The 22,902-nt window shown below is 34.6% G+C and overlaps 1 protein-coding gene across 1 annotated transcript; it reads right to left on the bottom strand.

Annotated features, from left to right (window-relative positions):
- Positions 1-675: 675 nt before the first annotated feature.
- LOC128990991 (polyprenol reductase) lies at positions 676-21,824 on the bottom strand. The gene is made up of 7 exons (XM_054413683.1): positions 21,520-21,824; positions 19,931-20,140; positions 18,428-18,576; positions 14,087-14,284; positions 4,353-4,484; positions 3,000-3,163; positions 676-1,997 (listed from the first exon to the last, which is right to left on the bottom strand). Exons 2-7 carry the CDS (start codon positions 20,110-20,112, stop codon positions 1,905-1,907), a joined length of 918 nt encoding a protein of 305 aa, XP_054269658.1. The 5' UTR covers positions 20,113-20,140; positions 21,520-21,824; the 3' UTR covers positions 676-1,904.
- Positions 21,825-22,902: the final 1,078 nt, after the last annotated feature.

Genomic DNA, 22,902 nt, shown 5'->3' on the forward strand with positions numbered 1-22,902 from the left:
CACTCTTTTTAAAAGACCATAACCTACTAATTTTGATCAAAATCAGATTTTTTCAAAAACTAATTTTCTGTTTTTTATGGGAAAATAATATAAGTTACAATAACTTTTGAACCGTAATTTTTACAGCAATGGGAGTTATACCATGTTTAACACACTACAATTTGACTAGAATTGTTCGGGCAATTTTTGAGAAAATTCAAATTTTCTGGTTATTTATGGGCTTATTTGGGAAAATCAAATTTTAAAAAAATTAAAAAATGCCTGCCCATTAAACCTACCCACATACCAGATTTCATCAAAACCGGACCACATGTGTGGTCTGTAGCTCCGTACACATCCACACCTACAGACACACACATGCACAGACATCACTTCGAAAACCACTTTTTTATCCACTCAAAACCAATTATATAGGGGGAGAAAGTAATAAAAATTAATTAAATTTCTAAAAAACTAATACCCAAAATTAAAATTATGGCTTGGACAATCCCTTTCATGTAAAATTATCTTTCCTTCAAAAGAAGAATTTTATAAGCATCCGTCAAGTAGTCGATTCAGAATCTTAAGACAAAAAATTCTACTGAGATGAGTTATTAATACATCATAATCATGATGGGATCTTGTTTTTTCATAAATAATACACTTGAAAGTTGTAACAAACAAATATTTATTGAACAACAGTAGAAAAATAGTAAATATATAATATATAAACAGTCTTCAGTATTGATTATGTTAAAATATCACTTATTTTGATTAAGTAAAAGAATGTAAAATACAGCAGACGCTGCCTTAAAATACTTTTTTACAGCATAATGAATTATTGTAGAATAAAGAGGGATAGCACCTTCGCTTAATACAAGTCATAGAACACAAAGTACACAATATTTCACCAAATGAAGAGCCAATATTTTGTGAACTCTCTGTACTCTTAACAAAGTCATATCAATTTACCCTGTATAACATTAATTATATTTCAGTGCCCGGGGGGACCTGCACTAAATTGGTTACAGTCTGCCATGATCCACTACTAAATAGTAAGTTTTTTTTCTTTTAAATCATATACTAAAAGGCCTATTATTTAGTTTTTTACCTTTTTCTTTCTTAAGCTACTTAAAATACTACTGACTAAGACAGTAGTTTAATAACAGCATGTAAAATTATACAACCATTTTTTTAAATATCAATCTTATAAATCTAACAAACCACAGCCTAAAAAGCATCTAGATTTTGCCCGAGTATTTATTTGTTGGAACCAATTCAAATCCAAAATCAAACAAAATATAAATATGTGCTAATAGTATACTTTTTCAATAGCGCCTCAAGTGAATCATTTTGACATGATGCTTAAATTTAACTTGGTGTTTGAAAATGAGATACAAACTACAGTTCATTTTTTGTCACACATTCTTCAGTCAAATTATGATAAACATATGATTAACATAAGATTATGAATTATGATAAACTTATGCAAATAATTTGCATCAAGTTAGTTACAACTAGCAGCAAAACTCCACATTGCCCGGGTCAAAATAAAATCCACAATAATGGTAATGAAAATATGTTTTTTTTTCATATTTAGTAATACAGTATCTTTAACTTTAACTGGTTCAAAGATCAATATCTCAAATGAAAGCCTTTATTTCTAGGAGTATATTAAGACCAAGACATAAAATAACAAAAATTACATATCATTGATTGCAGACGAGTCCTAAAATAATTATGATTATTGTTGATTTGTGATTCAGCTTCGTGCTTTAGGTAAGTCCGATCTTAATGATCAATAGCTCAAATAAAAGCTGGTATTTCATTGAAGGTTCATAATAGATGAGATGTCAACTCCAAAAGTCAAAGATATTGACTAACTAGCTAACCATGATCAGTTGTCTATCTCTTAGTAGTTAGGCCTAAAGTAAATAAGGTACAAATGCATGACGTTCTTTGGGATAGTCTTTGAAGTGGGACAAATACCACCAGTGAGTCAACAGCGCAGTTTCCATCTGAAAAAAATGTAATTACAAAATGATAAAATAAAGGTTGGTGTAATTGTTTGCAAATCCTCATTTTCCTCAGTTCAATTCTGATTAGGTTCAAAAAGACGGTAAAAGTTACGAACATATATCTGTATATTTTGTGTAAAGAGTTGATTTAGCTAACCAGAATTGCAGCAATTTACCTCAGCAAATAACCTTAACTACAAGGGTTGGCTGTAATTTAAGGATTTTATAATTATTTAGAAGCAATTCCAAATCCGACAAAGGATTTAAATATGAGTTGCCCACCTTCCTAATCAGAAACCTAAGCACAGAACAGTGAATTTCAGTTCAGTTGGCGGGAGGGTCAATATTTCCCTCACATCACTATCAGCTACTATGACGAGATAACCATTGCATAGCAGGATAAATAACAGGGTTACCACGCGACGACAGTTGTCAGGCTAGTGTTGCGGCAAACTCCCTCTGTTATTAAAATAACGACTTTTGGTTGTGTTGTGGCAATGCTTCAGCAGAACCACCGAACACTGTTTTAAAAAAAAAACCAATAGTTCTGACAAAAACTTTGTATATGATAAGTTTGCAGGTATTAAAAATGTTTAGTAACGTCCAATTAATTTAAAATATATTGTGGGGACACAACGGCCATCGACAAGAGACTCTCACCAATGGACGCAACAAATTCACGGCAACTTTGCTGAAATGAAATAACAGGATGCGGTAACCTGTTGTTATTGGTGGACAAAAAACCGTTTTAGTAGAAAATGTAAAGAACACAGCAATGGTGAATTGATTTTGACACATCTCACTTGGCCGCGATTAGAGCTTTTAAGAGACTTCATTTGTATAACCCTCGTGATATTGTACAAATCGGTAATTGTTTTTTTATGGTAAACTAGGCGGGATAATGTAGGTACAAAAAGCTTTCATTTTTATACTTTATGACCTAGGACTTGCAATAAGAGGTCTTAGTAGACATTACTGAGAGTTGCGATAAAGCATTGTCACCTGGTTGGAGAGGACCCAGAAGAAGACGAATGGCCAGGTGTAGTTGCCTAGCAGGATGAGACTGACAGCTAGATACATGAGAGTCTCACACAGTAGATGAGGAGATGAGACCAGCTCAAACCAGTCTCCACTGGGAATGTTGTGCTTTAGGGTCACTACCTCACCTGCACACAACATTACATAGAGGTCAATGAGAGATAATGCTTGTAAGATGAGTAGAAAGTGGTGGGGACCAAAACAATGGTTGAGCCCGTAAGGGAACTTAATTAGCTTTTAACATAACTTGATCAATCACCACTTATTGCTTCTTAAGGTAGAATAGTATTTTACAACATGCAATTTCATTTCATTGAGAGAAAACTATGAAGCTTGTGACGCTTGCGTCACAGCGGCGACGCATCAGACGGTAAAGATCAGCTGACTGCTGGAGAACGGGGGAGGGGGTAGGAAGCGCAGAGACAGAGGACAGTCGTGTTCCATAGTCAAGAGGGTGTAGGCGCCATGGTCAAGGCTGGACTCCACCGCCGATTGATAAGTTTTCCTTAGTATAAGTAATATTAAAATATGTTCAAATTTTTTTTCTGGAAGGGGGGATTAAGAGGCTTGGGAACTATTAATTGTTTCAGCTTAATATGTAAATTCTACATTAGAGCACACTCGTACCCATAAGGTACGAGTGGAAGTTTTCACTGTTCTTTTCCTTATTATATTTAATTAGATGCATTAGAAATTATTAGATCATCAAAATGGCTGTGATATGGATGTGGTTTGGCTCAGTAATTAATTTTAGATATTTATTATTCAACTCGGAATATCCCTTGCAACACTAGATTGATTATATTGAGCCTTAACGATCCTATGAGTCCAGTACCGTTACTATAAACTATAGTAACACGCTTCAAGCTGGTTTGCCATTCACCTCAATTTCATGACTGGCTTATTAGCATACTTTGTAGCTCTTTGTTTTGTACCTCAACAAGTTGATTTGCAGTGAATCTGTTAAACATTTTAACACTATTTTTACTGTGTTGATTTTGTCAATTTTTTGTGGTTAAGACATTGATTGTGCATAATAAAATCAACACGCAACTTCAATGTCATCAAAGCCAAAACGGTGACATAAGTAAACCACAATTTTACGGAATGTGTGTGTTTCCAATAAAGTTTTTTAATCAAAAATGAAGTTCCATTCTCAAACTAAACTACCAGTATCTTTATTACTACTAAACTTATCTAAATGTAAATTTTTGATATGTTATAGTTTCTACTGAATGCTTGGTGTTTGGAATACTTAAGTTTAACAGTATCAATAGCAATTACACTATAACTACGATGGATTTGTTGTTAACATACCTTTCTTGTTTTTTCTGAGGTCAGACAATATGTTTGCAGCTCTGTATTGGTGCAACCACGCCCAGAGAAACAAAGCCGCACCCACAACATCTGTCCATCTTAATTCACTGAGGCTTACGACAGCTTTGTGCTCTGAAAAAATCACCAATAAATCATAATTGTGTATATGACGTCAAACATGAATTAAGTTAAATAATAGAGCTTGTATAGGATTTTTAATCCTTCTAATTATTATGAAAGGATACTAAGGTGCAGCGTATCTCCATAAAGTAAGCAATAAAAGCTAGATTTCAAATGTAAGATTTTATGTATAAAAGAAAGAAAACAATACTGTATTTAAAATGTCCATCACTGGACACATGTTGTGGGTTTGACAAGTGACAACAGAATGATATTTTTCTTAATAAGACCAAAATTAGGCCTCTAATGTGTAATAGTCCTTAAAGTGAAAGAAAAGAATAAGTACGTACATACCACCTTTTTCAAACATAACTAATTCACTACAGTAGACTCCCTCTAGTTCGGCCACCTCGGGACCGGACCACTGGCCGGACTACAAAACGGCCTGACTAACCGGCTGTAGTGCATTTTAAATAATCAAAATACAAATGATAGTATTGCACAATCGTGACATGTTAAGTCATAAACCTTGGTTAAGTAATAAAAACTGAAACGTTTAAAATCACACTTACTCAAGCAAAACAAAAATTACACAACACTGTACATACAGCAATAATTAAATCACGTAAGAATACAATATAAAGTATAGTACTGCAAGCTACTGCTACCGTAGTCAGCATAGGCTACTACTACATATTGTTTCAGAACTTAAAGTCTTAAAGATAATAACAACAGTCGTAAAATATGATAAAGATAACAATGGATGACGAAAAACACCGCTTATTCTTTCTTCTTTGTTCTTCTATTCTTTCTTTGGTTTCTCTTTATCCCCACATTCAACAATTTGCCATGGTTACTGTTATGTATTGTAAGTTTATATATTGAAATAAATAGTTAAATTAATGTAAGTTGAAAAATGAGCCTTATTTTGTCACTGGTTTATTTACATTGAATCACTTTTTTGAACTAACAGATGATTAAATTATTATTGTCGGGACCACGTAAGTTTGCAGTTGGTAGCAGCCAATCACAAGACAAGTTTAGTGCGACGTTGCCACATCGCCCATTGACAACACTTATTAAATATACAATGCAAAATTTTCAAATCAGCTGGTATTATTAGATTTGGCAACACCGCACGGTTCTTATTGGTTCATTCAAAACCATATGGTAAATAGGCTCCTCCCTCAACTGCAAACTTATGTGGCCCTGACAATAAATGCATAGCATTTGAAACATAGAGATACGACAGTTTTTTTTCCCACTAAATTTGATTCATAAGTCCAGTCTTTTTCGTTGCTTTCTCGTTCTGGCTGATTTGCGAGGAACATCTGTTGAAGCATTGTCATTATTATCTTCTCTCCGTTGAAGCCTGATTTCGATATTTTCCAGATCATTGTCATTGAATGTCACGTTCTGTTATTGCGAACTGGTATTTTCTTTAGGAGATGAGCTGGAAAGTGTATTGTCTGTTGTTTCTGGCACTTTTATTGTTTCTGGCACTGATGTTCTCTTCAAGTGATCGATGTGTCTCTTGCCAATGTAACCGTTGTCCAGTTTGACTTTGTAGTGCAGACCTCCAAGTTGAAAAATAACTTTTCCGAACTTCCAGCCGTCTAAGGAACGTACTAATATTCTCTCCCTCACTTTAAATGAGCGGCTTACTTGTTGAAAGCCTGGATGTAATGATGTGTTTTTCTTAGGTGGTTTGAGAGTTTTGTTCTGTTTTGTTGTTTGTGAAATGGTTCGTCGATCCTAGGAATCGGATAGTGTGAATCGTAGAGTGAGGGTTGACTGTGACTTTATAGTCTGCGCATAGCCTAGAGTACCATCAGGCTTAGGCACTACAACTAAGGGTGAACCCCAGTCGCATGATTTGATTTTAGTGATGATTTTGTCTTGTTCGAGTTTGTCAAGATCATGTCCCACTCTATCCCGGAGTGCATACGGTAAAGGTCTAGGTTTGAAAAATACTGGTTTGGATTGAGGTCTTAACTTTAGAGAGCAGGTGACATTAGGAATATGTCCCATTTCCGGTAAAAATATTTCTGGAAATTTTGATTCCACTGCAGTAACTAGTTTGTCTGTGTCACTGGAAACTAAGTTAACATAAGTACCGGTATCTTTTGGTCTCTGGGTGTCAAGATCGTTCAAATGAACTCCAAGTTGTCTTAAGTCCTACCTAGTATAGGGCTTTACATGTCAGGAACTACAAACAACTGCTGTGTAGATGAGCATCCATTGTATTCAACCTGAACATTAACTAAGCCTAAGGGTTGGAAAACCTCATTTGTGTAAGAACGAAACCTTATATTTGTATTCTGGATTGTGTTTTGAGGAAGATTAAGTCTATCAAATTGAGCCTTTGGTAGAAGGGTATGAGCTGCGCCTGAATCTACCTCAAACTTTTGTGGTTTCCCATTGATTAGAATAGTTGTGAAAAATGTTTCTGTGTCTGATGAATTGTAGTCAGGATACATTGAGAATTTGAAGTTGCCCTATTCCATAAAGTGAGTTTAAGTCCTGTGAATCATTTAGAGTAGTACTTATTGTATTAACTGTAGGCCTGGATTTCTTAGAGAGTAGAATTGATATACAGACCTTGGCTATGTGTCCATCCTTGTCACTGCTTTGGCAGTGAAGGCCTGATATGTTGGTTTTACATTCCCTGGATGTGTGATTTGCTTTACCACATCTTAAACACAGGTTTCCAATTCCAAGTGTTGCCAAATCAACCTTATTTCGTCTTGTGGAAGGGTGATTTAGTCTGTTGTCAGATCTGTTGTTGAGGTAGGCTGTCCTTCTTGGTGTATAATTCTGGTGTATTGGTCTTGTAAATAACTTGTTGACTTCTGCCTGTGACGATGTTTGAGGACTAGAAAAGTTGTTCAGAGTTGCACTGTCTATTTTCGAAGCTTCAATTGCCATTGCCTTTTCTACGGCAATGTCAAATGTTAAGTCCTTGGTCTGGATTACTTGTTCTCTGATTGAAGAGTCATGAATTCCCCTGATAAACTGTGATCTTAAGAATAAGTCAGAAACAGATGCTTCACATGATGTACAGGTAAGTTTGCAAGTTGCAATTTGTTTCCTAAGAGCTGTTACATAGTCTGTTATTGATTCATTTTGTGCCTGGATTCTGGATAAAAACTTATGTTGTTCTACAATTTCATTGGTTTTTGGAAAGTAATTGTCTAATAATTTTGTAATTTCATCATAGGTTTGCTCATTAATACTTTTTGGAGCTGAGAGTGAAGACAAAAGGTCATATGTTTTAGAACCTACACTATTGAGAAAAAGCTGGCCACAAATAGTTTTATCATCAAAAGCATTCTTTATCTTTAGGTAATTTTCAAATCTTTCTTTGTATAGTTGAAAAGTTTCTTTGTTTGAGTCAAACTGTTCGAAATTGGAAATTAATGTGATGTTGGATTGTTGAATCTTTGACATACCTTGAATAGATGAAGACAAGGTCTTGATTAATATTTCAAACTGTTCTTGGTTCATTTTGAAAATATATATATAAAATAAACTTTAAAAAAAATATAAAACACACGTTAGACTCTTCTTGTCGCCATTTCTGTTATGCATTGTAAGTTTATATATTGAAATAAATAGTTAAATTGAAAAATGAGCCTTATTTTGTCACTGGTTTATTTAAATTGAATCACATTTTTGAACTAACAGATGATTAAATTATTAAATGCATAGCATTTGAAACATAGAGATACAACAGTTACTAACCACCCAATCACAAACTGTTGTGAGAAAGCAAGCGCACAGCAGACATAGTTGTGTAAAGAGCAGATTATTGTCAGTATGTCAGTGCAAGCGGATAGCTTGACCTTGAAGCTAACGATGGCTATTTCTTTGTTTTGCTTATTTTATTTTTGTCAAATAAACCATGGTGTTTCAAAAACAATAATGGGGGAACCTACCACATAAAAAAATTGGTCCGAAATATTAATTAAACACTGCATTTCAACATATTAGACTGAAGAAAAACGATTTATATAATGTTGGTATTTTTGAGGTTATGTAACATAGATTTGCATAGGTATTATGCAACGATTCACCCATAGAAGCACCCTTCAACCAAGGGCGGGTCCAGGGCTAATTTTCGGAGGGGGCCATTCTATCGAGGGTGTGGGGTTATTCTAATTCTAGGTCAGCATGGCCACAACTCCGGAGGGCTTGGTATGGAATACCCCCCATTGTGGGCGGGGGTTCCGGGGGTCCTCCCCCGGAAATTTAGGAAAAGTTATACTTTACATTTTAAGCACTCTGACGAAGAAAAAGTTTAATCTCTTGTAATCTGAAAGGGAGAGTTTAAATGCAAAACTTCCTTACACCATTGATTAACCTTTTTCTGTTCTTACCGGCCCTGTAATTTCACCTATCTATTTTTAAATGTTTTGTTTCATAATGTCGACGCGCATTGTATTCCTTTAACAATGATTGTTTCAGAAAATAAAAAAGTTCCTCGCTTACTACATTTTTGGCGTTTTTAGTGCTGTTAAAAATCGACCATTAATCTTAATTAGTTAATTTGCCTAAATAAACTATAAAAAATATGTTAAGGTTGAAACTAACTACACAGTAATAAGCACTGTCTAAAACTATATAAATTTGAAATCTTAATGTTAAAAAATAAGTGTAGCAAAGGTATGTTTGTGTTAAAAGAGAGAGTTCCATACGACCCGCCGGTGGCGCCGGCCTCAGTATCCCACCATTTTGAATGGTGGGCACAGCCCGTTTTTCCACCACACAGCGCGACAGTATCCAGGGGAGTATTAGATTAAGCGTACTCCATATTAAGTTATAACATAAACGAGGTGTTAGCCCGTCCTACGTACGGGAATTCAGTAGTCAGTTTAAACAGTGTACAATTCAGATCAGCTAGTTTACACAAATAAAGGCAAAGTTTCTTGCAGTTTAATGTGAAAAATCATCTTGTAAACAAATGTTGTGTGACCAAATATTTTTTTATTCCATCATAGGCCTATACAATATGCTTTTTAAATCCGATAATTTTACAATAAAACAGCAATTCTGCAATTTTTACGATGTGAAAAGCGTTGAAGTGAGATTTGAAGCCGATTCGCACAGACGCACACTGATTATAAGTAGCCTACGGTAGAGAGAGTAATAGTCAATTGAGAAGTGTATAGACCTAGTCAACGATACCACCTTCCATAGCATACCTGCCTCTTCCATAATTATTATCACCAAAATATAACTACTATACACAATTTCCAGTAAGTCTGAATTGAAACGACCTAAAATAAAACGATAATATCCAATAAAATTCACAGTACACATAATTGGTGTCCTAACATCAAAAGTAATCGTCACACCTATCCTTTATATCAATTTCATTGCATTAATTGCTAACTAAATAAGTGTAAACACAGAAAAGTAAAAACAATAACAGTTTGTTTTGAAACAGCTGTTTGGTTCAAATAACAGTCATTTGAAAAAAGAACTGGTCACATGTAGCAGGAATATAAAAAGTAAACACGCTAGTAAAGCTAAAGACGTAATTGTCAATGTTTATTATCCATACCGTTATCAGTTCTATCCTTGATAATTACCCACCCTCATTGAATAAACGTACATCGTAATTTCCCATATTAGTTAATTTAAACTACAATATATTCATAGTTGAAATAAAAGTGATATTTTCACGTTTGGGGGCGCTGATATAGGCGCCCCTAAACGTAACCAAAACTGAACACGATTTCATAAAAGGATGGTTTACTAATTAATTGCAGTATCCTAGATCAATGTTTCGACGTTGTGTTCAATCTATGTCATCCATCTGTTTATCTTTGTATAAAACCCGGCTGAGGTTGTGGTGGTACTTTAAAATCGTGATTCCTGATTATTCTTGATCTTCTTTTTATGACATCAATATTTCCGGGCCTAATATACAAAGTTATTATACAAAGTTAAAGCAGACAAACATTAATTGTAAACAAAAAGCTACCATTAAGAATTAAAAGACATGTAAACATTGTTATTTTTCTAATCTTTCCTTGAAAAGTGGAGCAGTAAAATAATTTGCATTTATCCTTTTTTATTAAGACTCGTGTACAGAGCCTCGATTTGTACTGTGGTTTAATGAATTGTGGTTAAAACTGTGGTTTAAACTGAGGTCTAATTATCTCTACTAATCTTACTTATTTCCTATAATCAATGACAAAATAAGAGTAAATAAAATAACCTCATAGTTCCATAGTTTATATTTAACCAGCTGTTAGTTAAAACAAATTATATTTCTCTAAAACAAATCGAAGATTACAAAGATTGCTTTAAAAAAAAATTTGAACATCCTAGTATTTTACTACTTATATTTAATTAATCTGTCATCCTCTTACAGACAAATTGAACGTATCAATGATTAGCATTACACATAGTATAAATAGTCAACCCTAAGTATGTCTTTACATTTTTATCCAAATGCTGAATTTGTGGCACAAAAGCTGAATGTTTACAGCTGTTATGTTAAGCAAATTATTTTATGCCAAAAGCTAGTTTAGAATCTTAGCGTCGGCTGCTAGACTTTTTAAAAATTAAAACTTAATTTCTAAAAAACTGGGACCCTAAACTAAAATAATGGCTTCGACATTCCCTAGTTCTCAAAATTATCTTTCTTTCAACACAAAAATCATGAAAATCCGTCGAGTGGTCGATTCAGAATCGTGAAATAAAAAAACACTGTTTCGTTTTAATATTATAGATAGATGGTATCTGTACTACATTTCCTAGCCAGGCGGGTGAGCGTGCGACACTGCGACGTTGATTCTGTATACACTCGAACGCACATGTCTACGTGAGTGAACACTCTGTAGAAACGACAGTGTGTTACTAAAAAAAAAACCGTAACAAAACAAATACTCAACTGACTACTGAGTCGCATTTTTTTTTATAGTGGGTAGTAGTATATGTACTGTATGACTGACGCACTGACATGAGGAAGGCATAGGATGGTGGAAAACGGGGATGTGCGCGGCAATTTTTAAGTCAATTTTTCAAATTATAAAGCTTGAAAAAAAATAAAAAAAACCTGATTCTCGGGGGGGGCCATGGCCCCTATGGCCCCCTCTCTGGAACCACCACTGCCTTCAACTAAACTGACATGAATTGTTTACTTCTATGGCCGGAAACTAAACATTCAAGTTGAATCCTGTCGAAGGTCATTCGCCCACGACGATATGACTTGTCCCCCTGGAGACCAGGCCGGACCATCCGGCGGCCGATCCAACCGAAGCCGAACTAGAAGGAGTCTACTGTAATCGGTTTTACCATTTAGGTTCATTTATTATTTATTTTACAATGAATATTTAAGGCTGGCCTACTGGTAGAGCACAAGACTTCAGGTAGAGGTCCCAAGTTCAAATCTTGCCAATCATCAATGGATATTATCCAAATAATTATGTCATAACCCTCTAGGCGTAGCTTAACCGTAGCAGTGGCCAATGCTAGAAGTGGGGAAAGGCCAACCCATTTTGGCGATTTTGCAGACCTTTTTTGAAAATTTTTAAAAATTCAACCGTACAAGTAAACCTTGCCAACTTCATATTCATTTTGTTCGGAAAGAACAGGAGAATCTAGAAATAGTAATATCATAATGATTTAGACAGTGTATTTTATCGGTAAAGTGAAAAGAATAAAAAGATTTGAATTTTTTTTTTGAAATTTTGCGGCCTCGGTATTTTTTTTTCTACGGATTTTTTATGGGAAATTCATTATATACATTTTGCAGACAATCTAATTCCCTACATAGAAATATATAACATGTTAGGAAAATATATTGCGAAATATAATGACAAACGGAGAACCGAAAAATTTGAAAACCGTACAGTGTTAGTTTATGTTGTAAAAAGTTCTATAATATATGTGTATACTAAAAATGATATATACATGTTTGTAAAGCTAATGAAGTAAGGAATCAAAAAAAGTCATAAAGTTTATGGTAAAAATAATATTTTACCTATAAACATACGTATATAAAATAATGTTTTTATATTTTAGCGATTTCTCGAGAAAAAAATTCACAGTATTTAGTATACAACTTTTGTACCAAATTTTTTTTACTTCAAACCAACATAATAATCTTGTAGTGTACCTATTAAATTACTTACATGAAAATGTATATTAATGTGTATGTTAGAAATATTTTTTTTGTAGGTAAGTAATAGGGACATAATAATACAATAACCGCAAAACCGCAAATAAGTGTAAACTATAGCCTACAGTGTTTGTTTGTGTTGTGAAACATTATGCAGGCTGATGATATGTAGCCTACATATTTGTAAAGCTAATGAAGTAAGGAATCCAAAAAAGTCATAAGTATGATGGTAAAAAGTTATTTTCACCTATGATTATGTATCAATTTGAGAACGTTTTGAAGTTTTTGCGCATTTCGAGAAAATGGAGTGTACAGTATTTAGTAGCCTATATAATTTTTTTACCAAATTTCTTATACCCAAACCAATATAAACATGTTGTAGTGTATTCATTTACCTTTATAAAAATGTATAACACCTTGGGTAAATCATTATATAGCATAACATAATATATAGCACCTCTGAATGTCAGAATCGTCATTTTTGGACATGATGCTAACAAAATACAACCTTTTATGAACACTATTTCACACAATTCAGTAATATTTATGCATAAAGATTACTTTTATACACACACACAAACTTCACTAACACTAACACTACGAACTAATAACGTATTTAGTAATAAATCGCGGATAATACGAGAACGAATACTATTACCGGCAACAACACAAACAAACAATGGCGAATACAAGACAGCTGACAGACTGTAGCAGTAATGACTCACTTCCGTCGTCTACATGCGAGCATACAGAAATAACCCTGAGTGCAGGGCTGCCACTCTCTGAATCTATATTTTTTTCTTCCTCTTCAAAATGACATACTATATGACTAGTAATAATAAATTACACTGTATGTAATTCGTATTTTCCACATCGTCACCTAAAGACCATTGGCCATTTGTTAAAAATTTCAAAAACAGCTGTTTTCATAAAATCGTACCGGTTGTGCAATCAATATTTCGTTCTAAATATTACTACCACAATGAAGATAAAATCAATGGCTATTCAGTGGTACCACCCGCAACATCCCACGACGAAAATTACCCGAGCAGGGTAATGCCAAACAAGACGTGTTTTGCCAGTTCCCAAGTGTCGGCTGCAAAAGTCGTGCCGCGCCAAAAATTCATTTGATTTCTAATCGTAGTGACATTGTTATATACCTACAGGGTTTGTTTATGTAATAAAATGAAAGTTCAGAATGTGATCTTTCGAATGGTATATATATTATTCTCATCTGAGTTGATTATACGTGTTTTTTTTACCGCTAAAAAAATGTCAGCCCACATCGTCACCAGACGACTTTGGCCATTCTAAGCATCAACGTCAGATCGTCACCAGACGACGATCGGCCACTCTAGGGTTAAAGCAATTTGAAAACCGTTCCAGTCTAGAGCCTAGTGTCCAAGGTTATGAAGATGGGACAAAGCAAAAGAATACTAAACTATAAATATTGTAATTTTTTGCTTTAAGTAATATTTACCTATTGAAATAGGAGTGAGGCCAGGGGCTTCAACCAACACTGCCGCCATTGCACCAAAATAATGCAAGAACCCAATAATGTAGTGGGCCAAGTTGATGTTAGAATCGGAGAATATGCTGACGAAAAACGTCTCGTACAACCGTCTCCAAGACTGCAAGGTGAGTAGAGCAAGAGCAATAAATACTGATGTTGCACTCACTGCAAGAAAAGGGGTAACAAATTAGCTTGCAGCAAGTCAAAACATTAAATTAAATACATACAGAACACAGACATAACTATAAAATAATAGTGGTTAAGTTACCTTTACTTTCGTCCCAGTTTTAATAAAAAGTTGTAATATCTACAACCATGGTTTCGACGCTAGTTGCGTCATGGTCACGTAGTTAGCAAGTCGAGAAGTATCTTGTCATAGTCGGTCGCTTGGAGGTCATCATATTTACACAAACACGGAAAATAAATAAAAATGTTGAGTTTTGTTTTATGTATATGTTTAGTTGGATGTTTTGACATGTCAACTAAGCGTTTCAATTAAAATAGTACCTTGTTGATTTGGACTACAGACATTAGTAAAATTGCCTAACTTGTCACAAAAGTTGTCCAAGGGTCACAAAGTAATAACATTGTCAAAAAAGAGGTAATGTTTTGTAAGCACAATAATTACAAAAGCATCTTAAATTCTTGTTATTGACTACAAGTTCTACAAGGCAATGTCAAACCGGAATGGAAATTTCAATTAAAAATTGTTTCACCTCTAGGAATGTTTCTGAAACCATTTTGTATATTTCATTACTAAAGGCATTACCTGTATCTGTATGGTTTTCAATGTTAAAATCATACGTAATGTTTACGGTGTTACAATATCAATATCAATTATTTAACATTATAATGGTCTATATTATTTCTTTTGTTTGAATGTAAAAAAGTTAAATAAAAAAATTATAATATATTGGCTTTTTTTACTTTAAAATTTTGAATTGCATTACATTTTTTGTGTTGTCTGACCATTCCGCTTACCTTAGGAATCATTCTTGGCCAATTTTGGTAAGATAATTTAAGAGTGCTGTATTTGTTTTATTCTAACTAGAGTTCTATCATAGTTGTGTGAAACGTGTATTTAATTCTAACTTTAAATTAATAAAATAATCTAAAACTAATTTTAATCATAAAACAATCAATTATAACAGTGCTAATCTGATGGTAATTAAATAATCTATATTCAAATACCAGTATCCTCTCCAACTACCAGAAAAACAATTCAACTACTTGAGGCCTAAACAGATTAACAGAATCATATTATATACTGTAGTATCAAAAATATTTTAAGTATTGCGACCATTGCAACTGTCGGCTACTCTTTGACCACTTGAAAACACTCATAATCATCAAGCGCGGATAGCTCCGGAGGTAAGGTATGAGGCTCATAATGCGAAGGTACCAGGTTCGAGACCCGTCTGGGCCAAAAACTTTTTTCTAGTTTTTTTCTTCAAAATTTGTGTTTATTAACTATTTAATCAATTTACTCAACTGATAATTAAACTTTTCATACTAAATCTATATTATTTTGTGTTTTTTATGTTCAGGCCCAGACCACACTTTATCCCAGGGACATCCCATAGTAGTCCCATATGTCCTGAGAATGTCCTGAGGACTACCCTGGGATGACCTCGGATGTCCCACGGATATGCTGTGAGCTTATCCATAGGACATCCCCGGGCGGGGACATTACGCATTCCTGCGGATATCCTGGGATATCCCAAGTTGACCATAGGACTACTATGGGATTTCTTGCATATCCTGTCGCAATATCCGTGGGATGTCCTGAGGAGAAAGTGTGCTGTCTGGGTGACTGTGATGAGTTGAGCCTATTACGCGCCACTGTTCTGTAGATGCGGTCGTTATTACGATTACGCCTCCTTATGTTTCGTTGTCGTCGGCTCGGAGGCATTTAAAAGAAAAAATCTACAAATAAACAAATTATAGCCACACAGAACAACAATAAATGCGCAAATTTAAGTTACAATCATGCTAACACGATCCGTCATGGGGGCTATGTTTACACAAAAACTCAAATAGTAAATAAATGTACTCAATGCGTTTCATTGAATTGACAAATAAATAACAGCAATTAAATTATACAGCTGATCAAAATGTAAACAATTATGTTCTTCATAAGGACACAGAAAACGTACTACTATACCCAGAATGCCAACCGCATGGTAAAAAGCATTAAGCGGTTTGAGAGAGCTTTGCCTGTCAATCCGTAGGCAGCGCCACCAGCGTTGCCATGCAATAGCAAATCTACGTGACACGCTCTTTCCAATGAGACGTCAATGGATAAAATCGGTTAAGAAATGGTGGAGGAGTTTAACCGACAAAGTTTCATGTAGCATATTAATTATATAGATTCTTAACTAAATTACAACAAAATCTCTAGGATTCCATCGGTTGAAAACATGCCTTTAGATTAGTTTCTATACAAAACGACAATGGCTGATTGTTAACTATCTTAAATAGGTAAAACAGCCAATTCCAAGTTTAATCTTACACCAGGCCGAAGAAATAAAACCCACTAAAAAAAACAGAGGCAGGAAAAGAAATTTCGTAAAATAACAATGATAAAAACACTGATTTCTTATTCTATAATAGTAGTTTACGCAACAATCCCGTAAAGATAGTGTAAACAACAATCTAGAATAGAAAATTTAAGGTACGATCCTTGACAAGTATTTTAAAAACTTCTACGAATGTCGTTAAGAATATTTACGTGAGATTTATACACTACTTTGCCTACAACAGTTTTTAAATTGCTAACAATCACTACTCATACCATTTATAGTCTAAGACAAGCTATCTCCGTCACTGGCGAGGGTCGGGTCTGTTAATCCATCTATTGTCCACCCCCGAGGCGGCTCGACCCTCATTATTGCCGCTCAGCGTCACTCAATGGGAAACCCAATACCATAATTTTTTTTTTTTTATTAATAAAATTAATTGTTTTATTGAGATTCGCCTTTAAATTTCAATAAATTTTTATGTAGGCCTAAAGTTAGACGTAAATTTAGTAAAGTACATTGGTAATTAAATAAATGGTCAGTGAAATTGGCCGATTTACGACAAATTTTACATCAAATCTATGGAAATTTCAAGGTAAATCTAAAATTAAAAAAAAATAATTTATGGTATTGGGTTCCCCACTGAATATGGCTGAGCGGCAATAATAAGGGTCGAGCCACCTCGGGGGTGGACAATAGACGGATTAACAGACCCGACCCTCCCCAGTGGTCCGGAGAAAGCTTGTCGTAGACTTTAAAAGATATTATGTTTTTTTTTTTTACCTCTCATTGCCACTTACAGTGATGCAACGAATCATTGTACCAAGAGGATTGAACAATCCCGATCCAGAGAGTTAAAAAAGAATTGAGAAGGCCCATGGCAAACACTTGAAACATTTTTTACTGTCATTGCAAAAACCACAAGAATTAAACATTTTTTAAGTTCTATTAATAATATACTATACTTCTTTCAACTTATGGTAACTTATTTTCTATCAGCCTCGTCGTGGCAAATGGGCTCCTCACTAGTAGATAGTACAAGAGCTAAATGTCTGCTTGAGTCCAGACAGCGCTGTCACGTCACTACAGCTGAGCCGAATGGTGCGGCGCGGTGAGATCGGTGACTATCCTCGAGTACCGAGTGACTATAACTGTACCTAGGGGCTACCCTTAACTGTAATTCAATAAAAATAGGTTATTGTTTATTTAAAAAATTTTGGCAAGATTACGTTGCTGCGAAACAGTAAAACAAAAAAATTTCATAGTAAAACAAATTATGTTCACTTGATTTTATTGGCTTTTGGAGACCCCCTTGGGGCGGAGGCCCTTGGCAATCGCCACCCTGGCCAGACCAGGCCTTAATTGTACCAAAAACTAAAGCACCACTCAATAACAATCAAATTTGATCCAAACATGTGATTAGTTCACGTTTGAAGAATAATTTTACTTCTTCTCTCTCAATCCTTGACCCTCATTGGTCCATTGCCCGTGTTGTTAAGCAAAACAACGATGCTGTTGTTTGAATCTCAATTCTAAGAACTGAACTGTAACGGCTACTTTAAAAAACGGTCGTAGGTAAATAAATTTATCTCACTAAATGTGCTATCCAATATGTTTTGAATAGTGAAAAGGAAAAGTTACTCCTATTAAAATAAGTTAAAAAGTTTTTAGATATATACCTTAGGTAGGTTTATATACCTTAACCTACCTATATCTTTCAAACGACTATACACATCCAAATGATTTCACAAATACATTCTACTACTCTAAGCTTTTACTTCATTCTTACCGCTGGCTTTGCGATGAGAAGTTCCGAGCAGATCCAACCCATAGGTAACGATTTGTGGGACATTCCCTCCAAGGAAATAGATGTGTGCAGCAAGTCCCAAGCAGAGAGGAGACCAAATACCAGCAAACACATAGAAGTGTTTAAACCACCTTCACGGACAGTTCAAAAATGCATTAGTAATCATTCAAAAAGGGGCTTGCACTTTTGCTAATGACAGTCACTGGAACATAAAGTAAATTGCAGGGTTCTGATTAACTAAATAGTACGCTTTTTAAAGTAAAAAGTCAAATTCAAAGTCCTTTATTAAGCCAGATTAACGATTCGTATAATCAAATATCCTATATTTTTATAGGCAAGCATATTTCTTGAAATCATTTTTTCTCAGATTGTAATATTGTAGGGCAAATCTACGCATACTGTTAGAAAGATATTTTCCTGTAGATGAGCAGAATCCCTTTATAAATTAATATGGGCTCAAAATAAGCACAACAAATTAATTTAAAATATTTTAAAAATAGACATGTGCCTTATGGGTTGCCATGCTGGTGACGAAATAAAAACAGAAAATTAAAATACCCCCGCCGCAGCAAACCTGCAGACTAAGCGAATTTCAACTCGTCTGATTAAATTTTTACTAAAATATTTCCATAAATAAGACATATTATTCCCTATTTAAATAACATTAGATTTAAAGAGTGCTTAGGTTTGCTGCTACGGGGAAGGTAAAAAGTGTTTTTGACCATACGTCAATAGTATAGGATGAAATAAATAAATTTGCCAAATTTTATCAATATATACCCCTAAACAAGTAAACTACAACAATTTTCATCTTCTCCATAAGAATAACATGGGAATTTTTAATTACACTATTTTTGAATTTTCTCCGTGACCATTAGGCATACAACAGCGCTTCAATATACTAAATTATTTCTTTTTTTAAGCTCTACAAAACGGTTTAGAAAGAAATCGCAAATTTTTTTGTTTTTAGGATCAAAAATGGGAAAAACCCATTTTTACCCCATAAAACCCCCCATAAACCCCCGTTCCCATGGTCCGATTATGCTGGATCGCGAACTCGTTCGAATAAACATAGGTTTACACGTTTGTACCAAATTTCATCAAAATCGGATCATTTTTGCTCGAGTTATCGCGCTAACGTACACATATATATATATATATATAAATATAGGTCTATATATAAATATATATATAAATAAATATATATATATATATATATATATATATATGAATTTGAACGGATGGTGTTTTTGGCCTCTAGGGACCTCAAAATGAAAAATTAAATCGGTCTCGGGTCCAGGTCTTACTATGAGTACTACGGTAATAGCTTACTCCCTATATGGGAAATTCGCTAACAAAAGAAATTGAAGAAATTCCAATCACATGTTTTATTTACAGCGTGGGGTGATAGAGAAGTCTGTAGGCCTACATTTTTGGTCGAGTTATCGACCACTGAACAATTTCTAGTATATGTTATTGTCTTACCTTTTTGGAACTTCCAAGACAACTATAGATGATGGTTTTCCTTTATAAGCAAATTTTCCATAGCGAAATGTTTGCGCGAAGAAAGCAGGCAAGCACTTCTCAAAGTTGTTTATCAATCCACCAATGACAACAATAAACAGTGTCATCAATGTAAAACAAATCTTCAGCAAGTTAAACTCCATAAGGGCCTACTGTAAATTAGAATATTTCCTGAAAGATAATAAATATCATGAGTTAATGTCAGACGTAATTATCAATATATAATATAAAAGGGCCGTATTTAGAACCAATGTGGCCCCCATCCTAGGAGGATAAACATTAATGTTAAAGCTCCTAGGCCTCGGCAGGTCACACCTCCAGAGAGGGCCCTACCATTACCACTCATGACTTAGAGCTTTATTATATGCGGCCACTCTAGTGGACCGAGACTGCTCAAAGGTACTTGTGGACCCTCAGTACCGGTGGGGAGCCCGAGCAACTGTCTAAGCCACCAGCGGGCCATGTTCTAATTAATATGCTGCTTATTACACATCAGCCACAGTTGCGGGCCATTGCACACTCACTACTCCCTACCCTCGCCTCATGCATGAATATTGTGTCAAACAAATATTTAATTATGTAATTCTGAAAAGGCCTAACTTATATTTAAGTTATGTCAAAACTATTGCCATCTACTTTAAGGTAAAAGCTAGCTTCTTCTTGCCTGAAATAAAATTATTTACATTCTTCTGGGATATGGATAAGTAAGACACCTTCTATTTTTTCTCAAAAATCATCAAAATAACGTATTGACATCCGGAAATATCCTAAACTACTTATACACTTCTTGTCATCCTCTCTGTGATAATCATAAAAGTGTAAAAAATAACTTTTTTTTAAGGTCTTACTTAATTGGCAACGGATGGACTACAATACTTTTGTTTGGCCTACGTTTATGACACTTAAAAATAAAATTATAAGAAGTTGTTCCATCTTCTTCGAACTTGACAAAATCTACACATTCACACTGAGGAAGTAACAACATGCAAGTCTGTAAAATGCGACCTCACCACACCTTGTGGCTACCCTAGCGACGGAGCAGTCGCGCATAAGGCTCTTAATGCTAACAGACTGATGGCTAGCTTGTTACCTCATGCCCTTGGTTCTTAATTATAAAAAAGTATAGGCCTATACTATAATATATTTTCCTACTGGAAATTGTTTGGATTAGTAGGCTACCGTAGTTTTTTTAGGGTTTTACTTAGGCTAGATAGATCACAAAGGGAATTAATAATTAGGGCCTATTATCATTTGTGTCTTTTGTAAGCGATGACTTGAGATTTAACTTGCCTAATAAACTAGGCTTTTAATAAAATATAACTTAACTGGTGATAAATAGTTTGGTGAAATGTGAAAATCTAAGTTAAGTAGCCAATAACTTATGAGTACACTCAACTAGCCTAATTTTTTTATCAATTGTTAGGCCTATTAAACAGAAAAGATATTCAATAATTTTATGGTTGTTTTATGAAACTCAGTCCTAAGTTATTCCAAAACTCTAAAAGCATAATCAAATAAGCTTAAGTTTAGTAAAAGAATATTTTACTCACATGAACTAGAGAATTGAAGTAACGTCTAAGACTGAGAAACTGAGAGCTAAATGCAGTGATTGGAATAATAAGAGAAAGCAATGTGACTTTCTCTTTTACAATAATTGAGACTAACCCTAACCTAGTATTGAAGGTACACAACAAAACAGAGGTGCCTGTAGAAGTACAAACATTACTCTTTTCGCTAGTAACTGAAAATTCAACAGAGTGATTTACATAGTAAATTGTTTAGTTAACTTTGATTTAATTTTAACTCCATAGGTTTTATTTATTTGAATTGAGATGAATGAGAAGTGACATTACTGACTGACTAGTGGACATTTGCAATAATTGCAGATAGCAGCGCTCAGCAGCGAGCAGCGTTGCCAAGATAGCAGAATGCAGAGCAGACGACACATAAAATGAAAATGTGTCTCAAAAATAAGAAACAGCTGACTGAACATCCCTCTTTTTCCGAGTAGGAAACTGTAATTCCTTTCATCAAAGCCTGGCATTGGTTTTAGTATATTACGCATTTGATTAAGTATAATATCTATATATTTACGGTGTAAAAGCTCAATTAATTTACAATCTATTTTTTCCAAAGATCTAAGGATCTGTACATCCTTGGATGAACTGTTCTTGATTTATGTAAATGAACTGCCTTCAAGTGTTGTGGCTGGGTTGGTCTACCTTTTTGCGGATGATACGTCAGTAGCCACGGCCACCTTTAACTACAGACCGCGGCCTGGTAGAATTGGTAACGTTGCAAGTGGTGTTGTTTAGTTGTGACAGACGTCCCATAAGATAAACATGGTAGACATGTGACATCAGCTCATTGATTCATACTTTATTGATTCAAATCTAAAATTATGAACATAAATGTATTAAAATATTGAAAATAAAACATACAGAATTGAAAACCAAAACAATATGAATTAAAAATATGTATCTGGAGTCAATATTGTCATAGTTCAGTAACCAATCTTTCGTAAATACACAAATACCATTAGCTGCTTCCAAACAAAACAGCTGTTACAACACCACTTGCAACGTTGCCACTTCGAAGGCCGCGGCCGTGCTGCATCCTATGTCTAATATTAGACAAAAACCTCAAATTTCATTATGATGTCGACAATGTATAGGCTATGCATGAGAGTGGGGTCTGGCATCTTCCTTTTAAGGCGACTATCACATTTCTCCGATCAGAATGTCCTTCTGACAGCCTATTATGGTGTCATCTTCCATCCATTTTGTCTACACAGTACCGACATGGGGATGCGAGAATTATAGAACTAGATTTTTATTTCAACTCCAAAAGAGAGCAATATTTGAACTATCTTTAGAAACAGTCCAAGTCCAAGAACTTCTTGTAAAAATTTATTTTTGTATTCACGTAATTTA

This window comes from Macrosteles quadrilineatus, unplaced genomic scaffold, assembly GCF_028750875.1.
Source record: "Macrosteles quadrilineatus isolate MER2022 unplaced genomic scaffold, UCM_ALF_1.0 Scaffold_3__2_contigs__length_128488019, whole genome shotgun sequence".
Lineage (NCBI taxonomy): Eukaryota > Metazoa > Arthropoda > Insecta > Hemiptera > Cicadellidae > Macrosteles > Macrosteles quadrilineatus.

Coding starts and splice junctions, on each gene's coding strand:
- LOC128990991 (XM_054413683.1), bottom strand. CDS start 20,112: ATGGAGTTTAACTTGCTGAAGATTTGTTTTACATTGATGACACTGTTT. Junction 3,164..4,352: donor CCTCAGAAAAAACAAGAAAG/GTATGTTAACAA, acceptor TGTTGTGTGCAG/GTGAGGTAGTGACCCTAAAG. Junction 1,998..2,999: donor TCTGGGTCCTCTCCAACCAG/GTGACAATGCTT, acceptor CATTTTTTTCAG/ATGGAAACTGCGCTGTTGAC.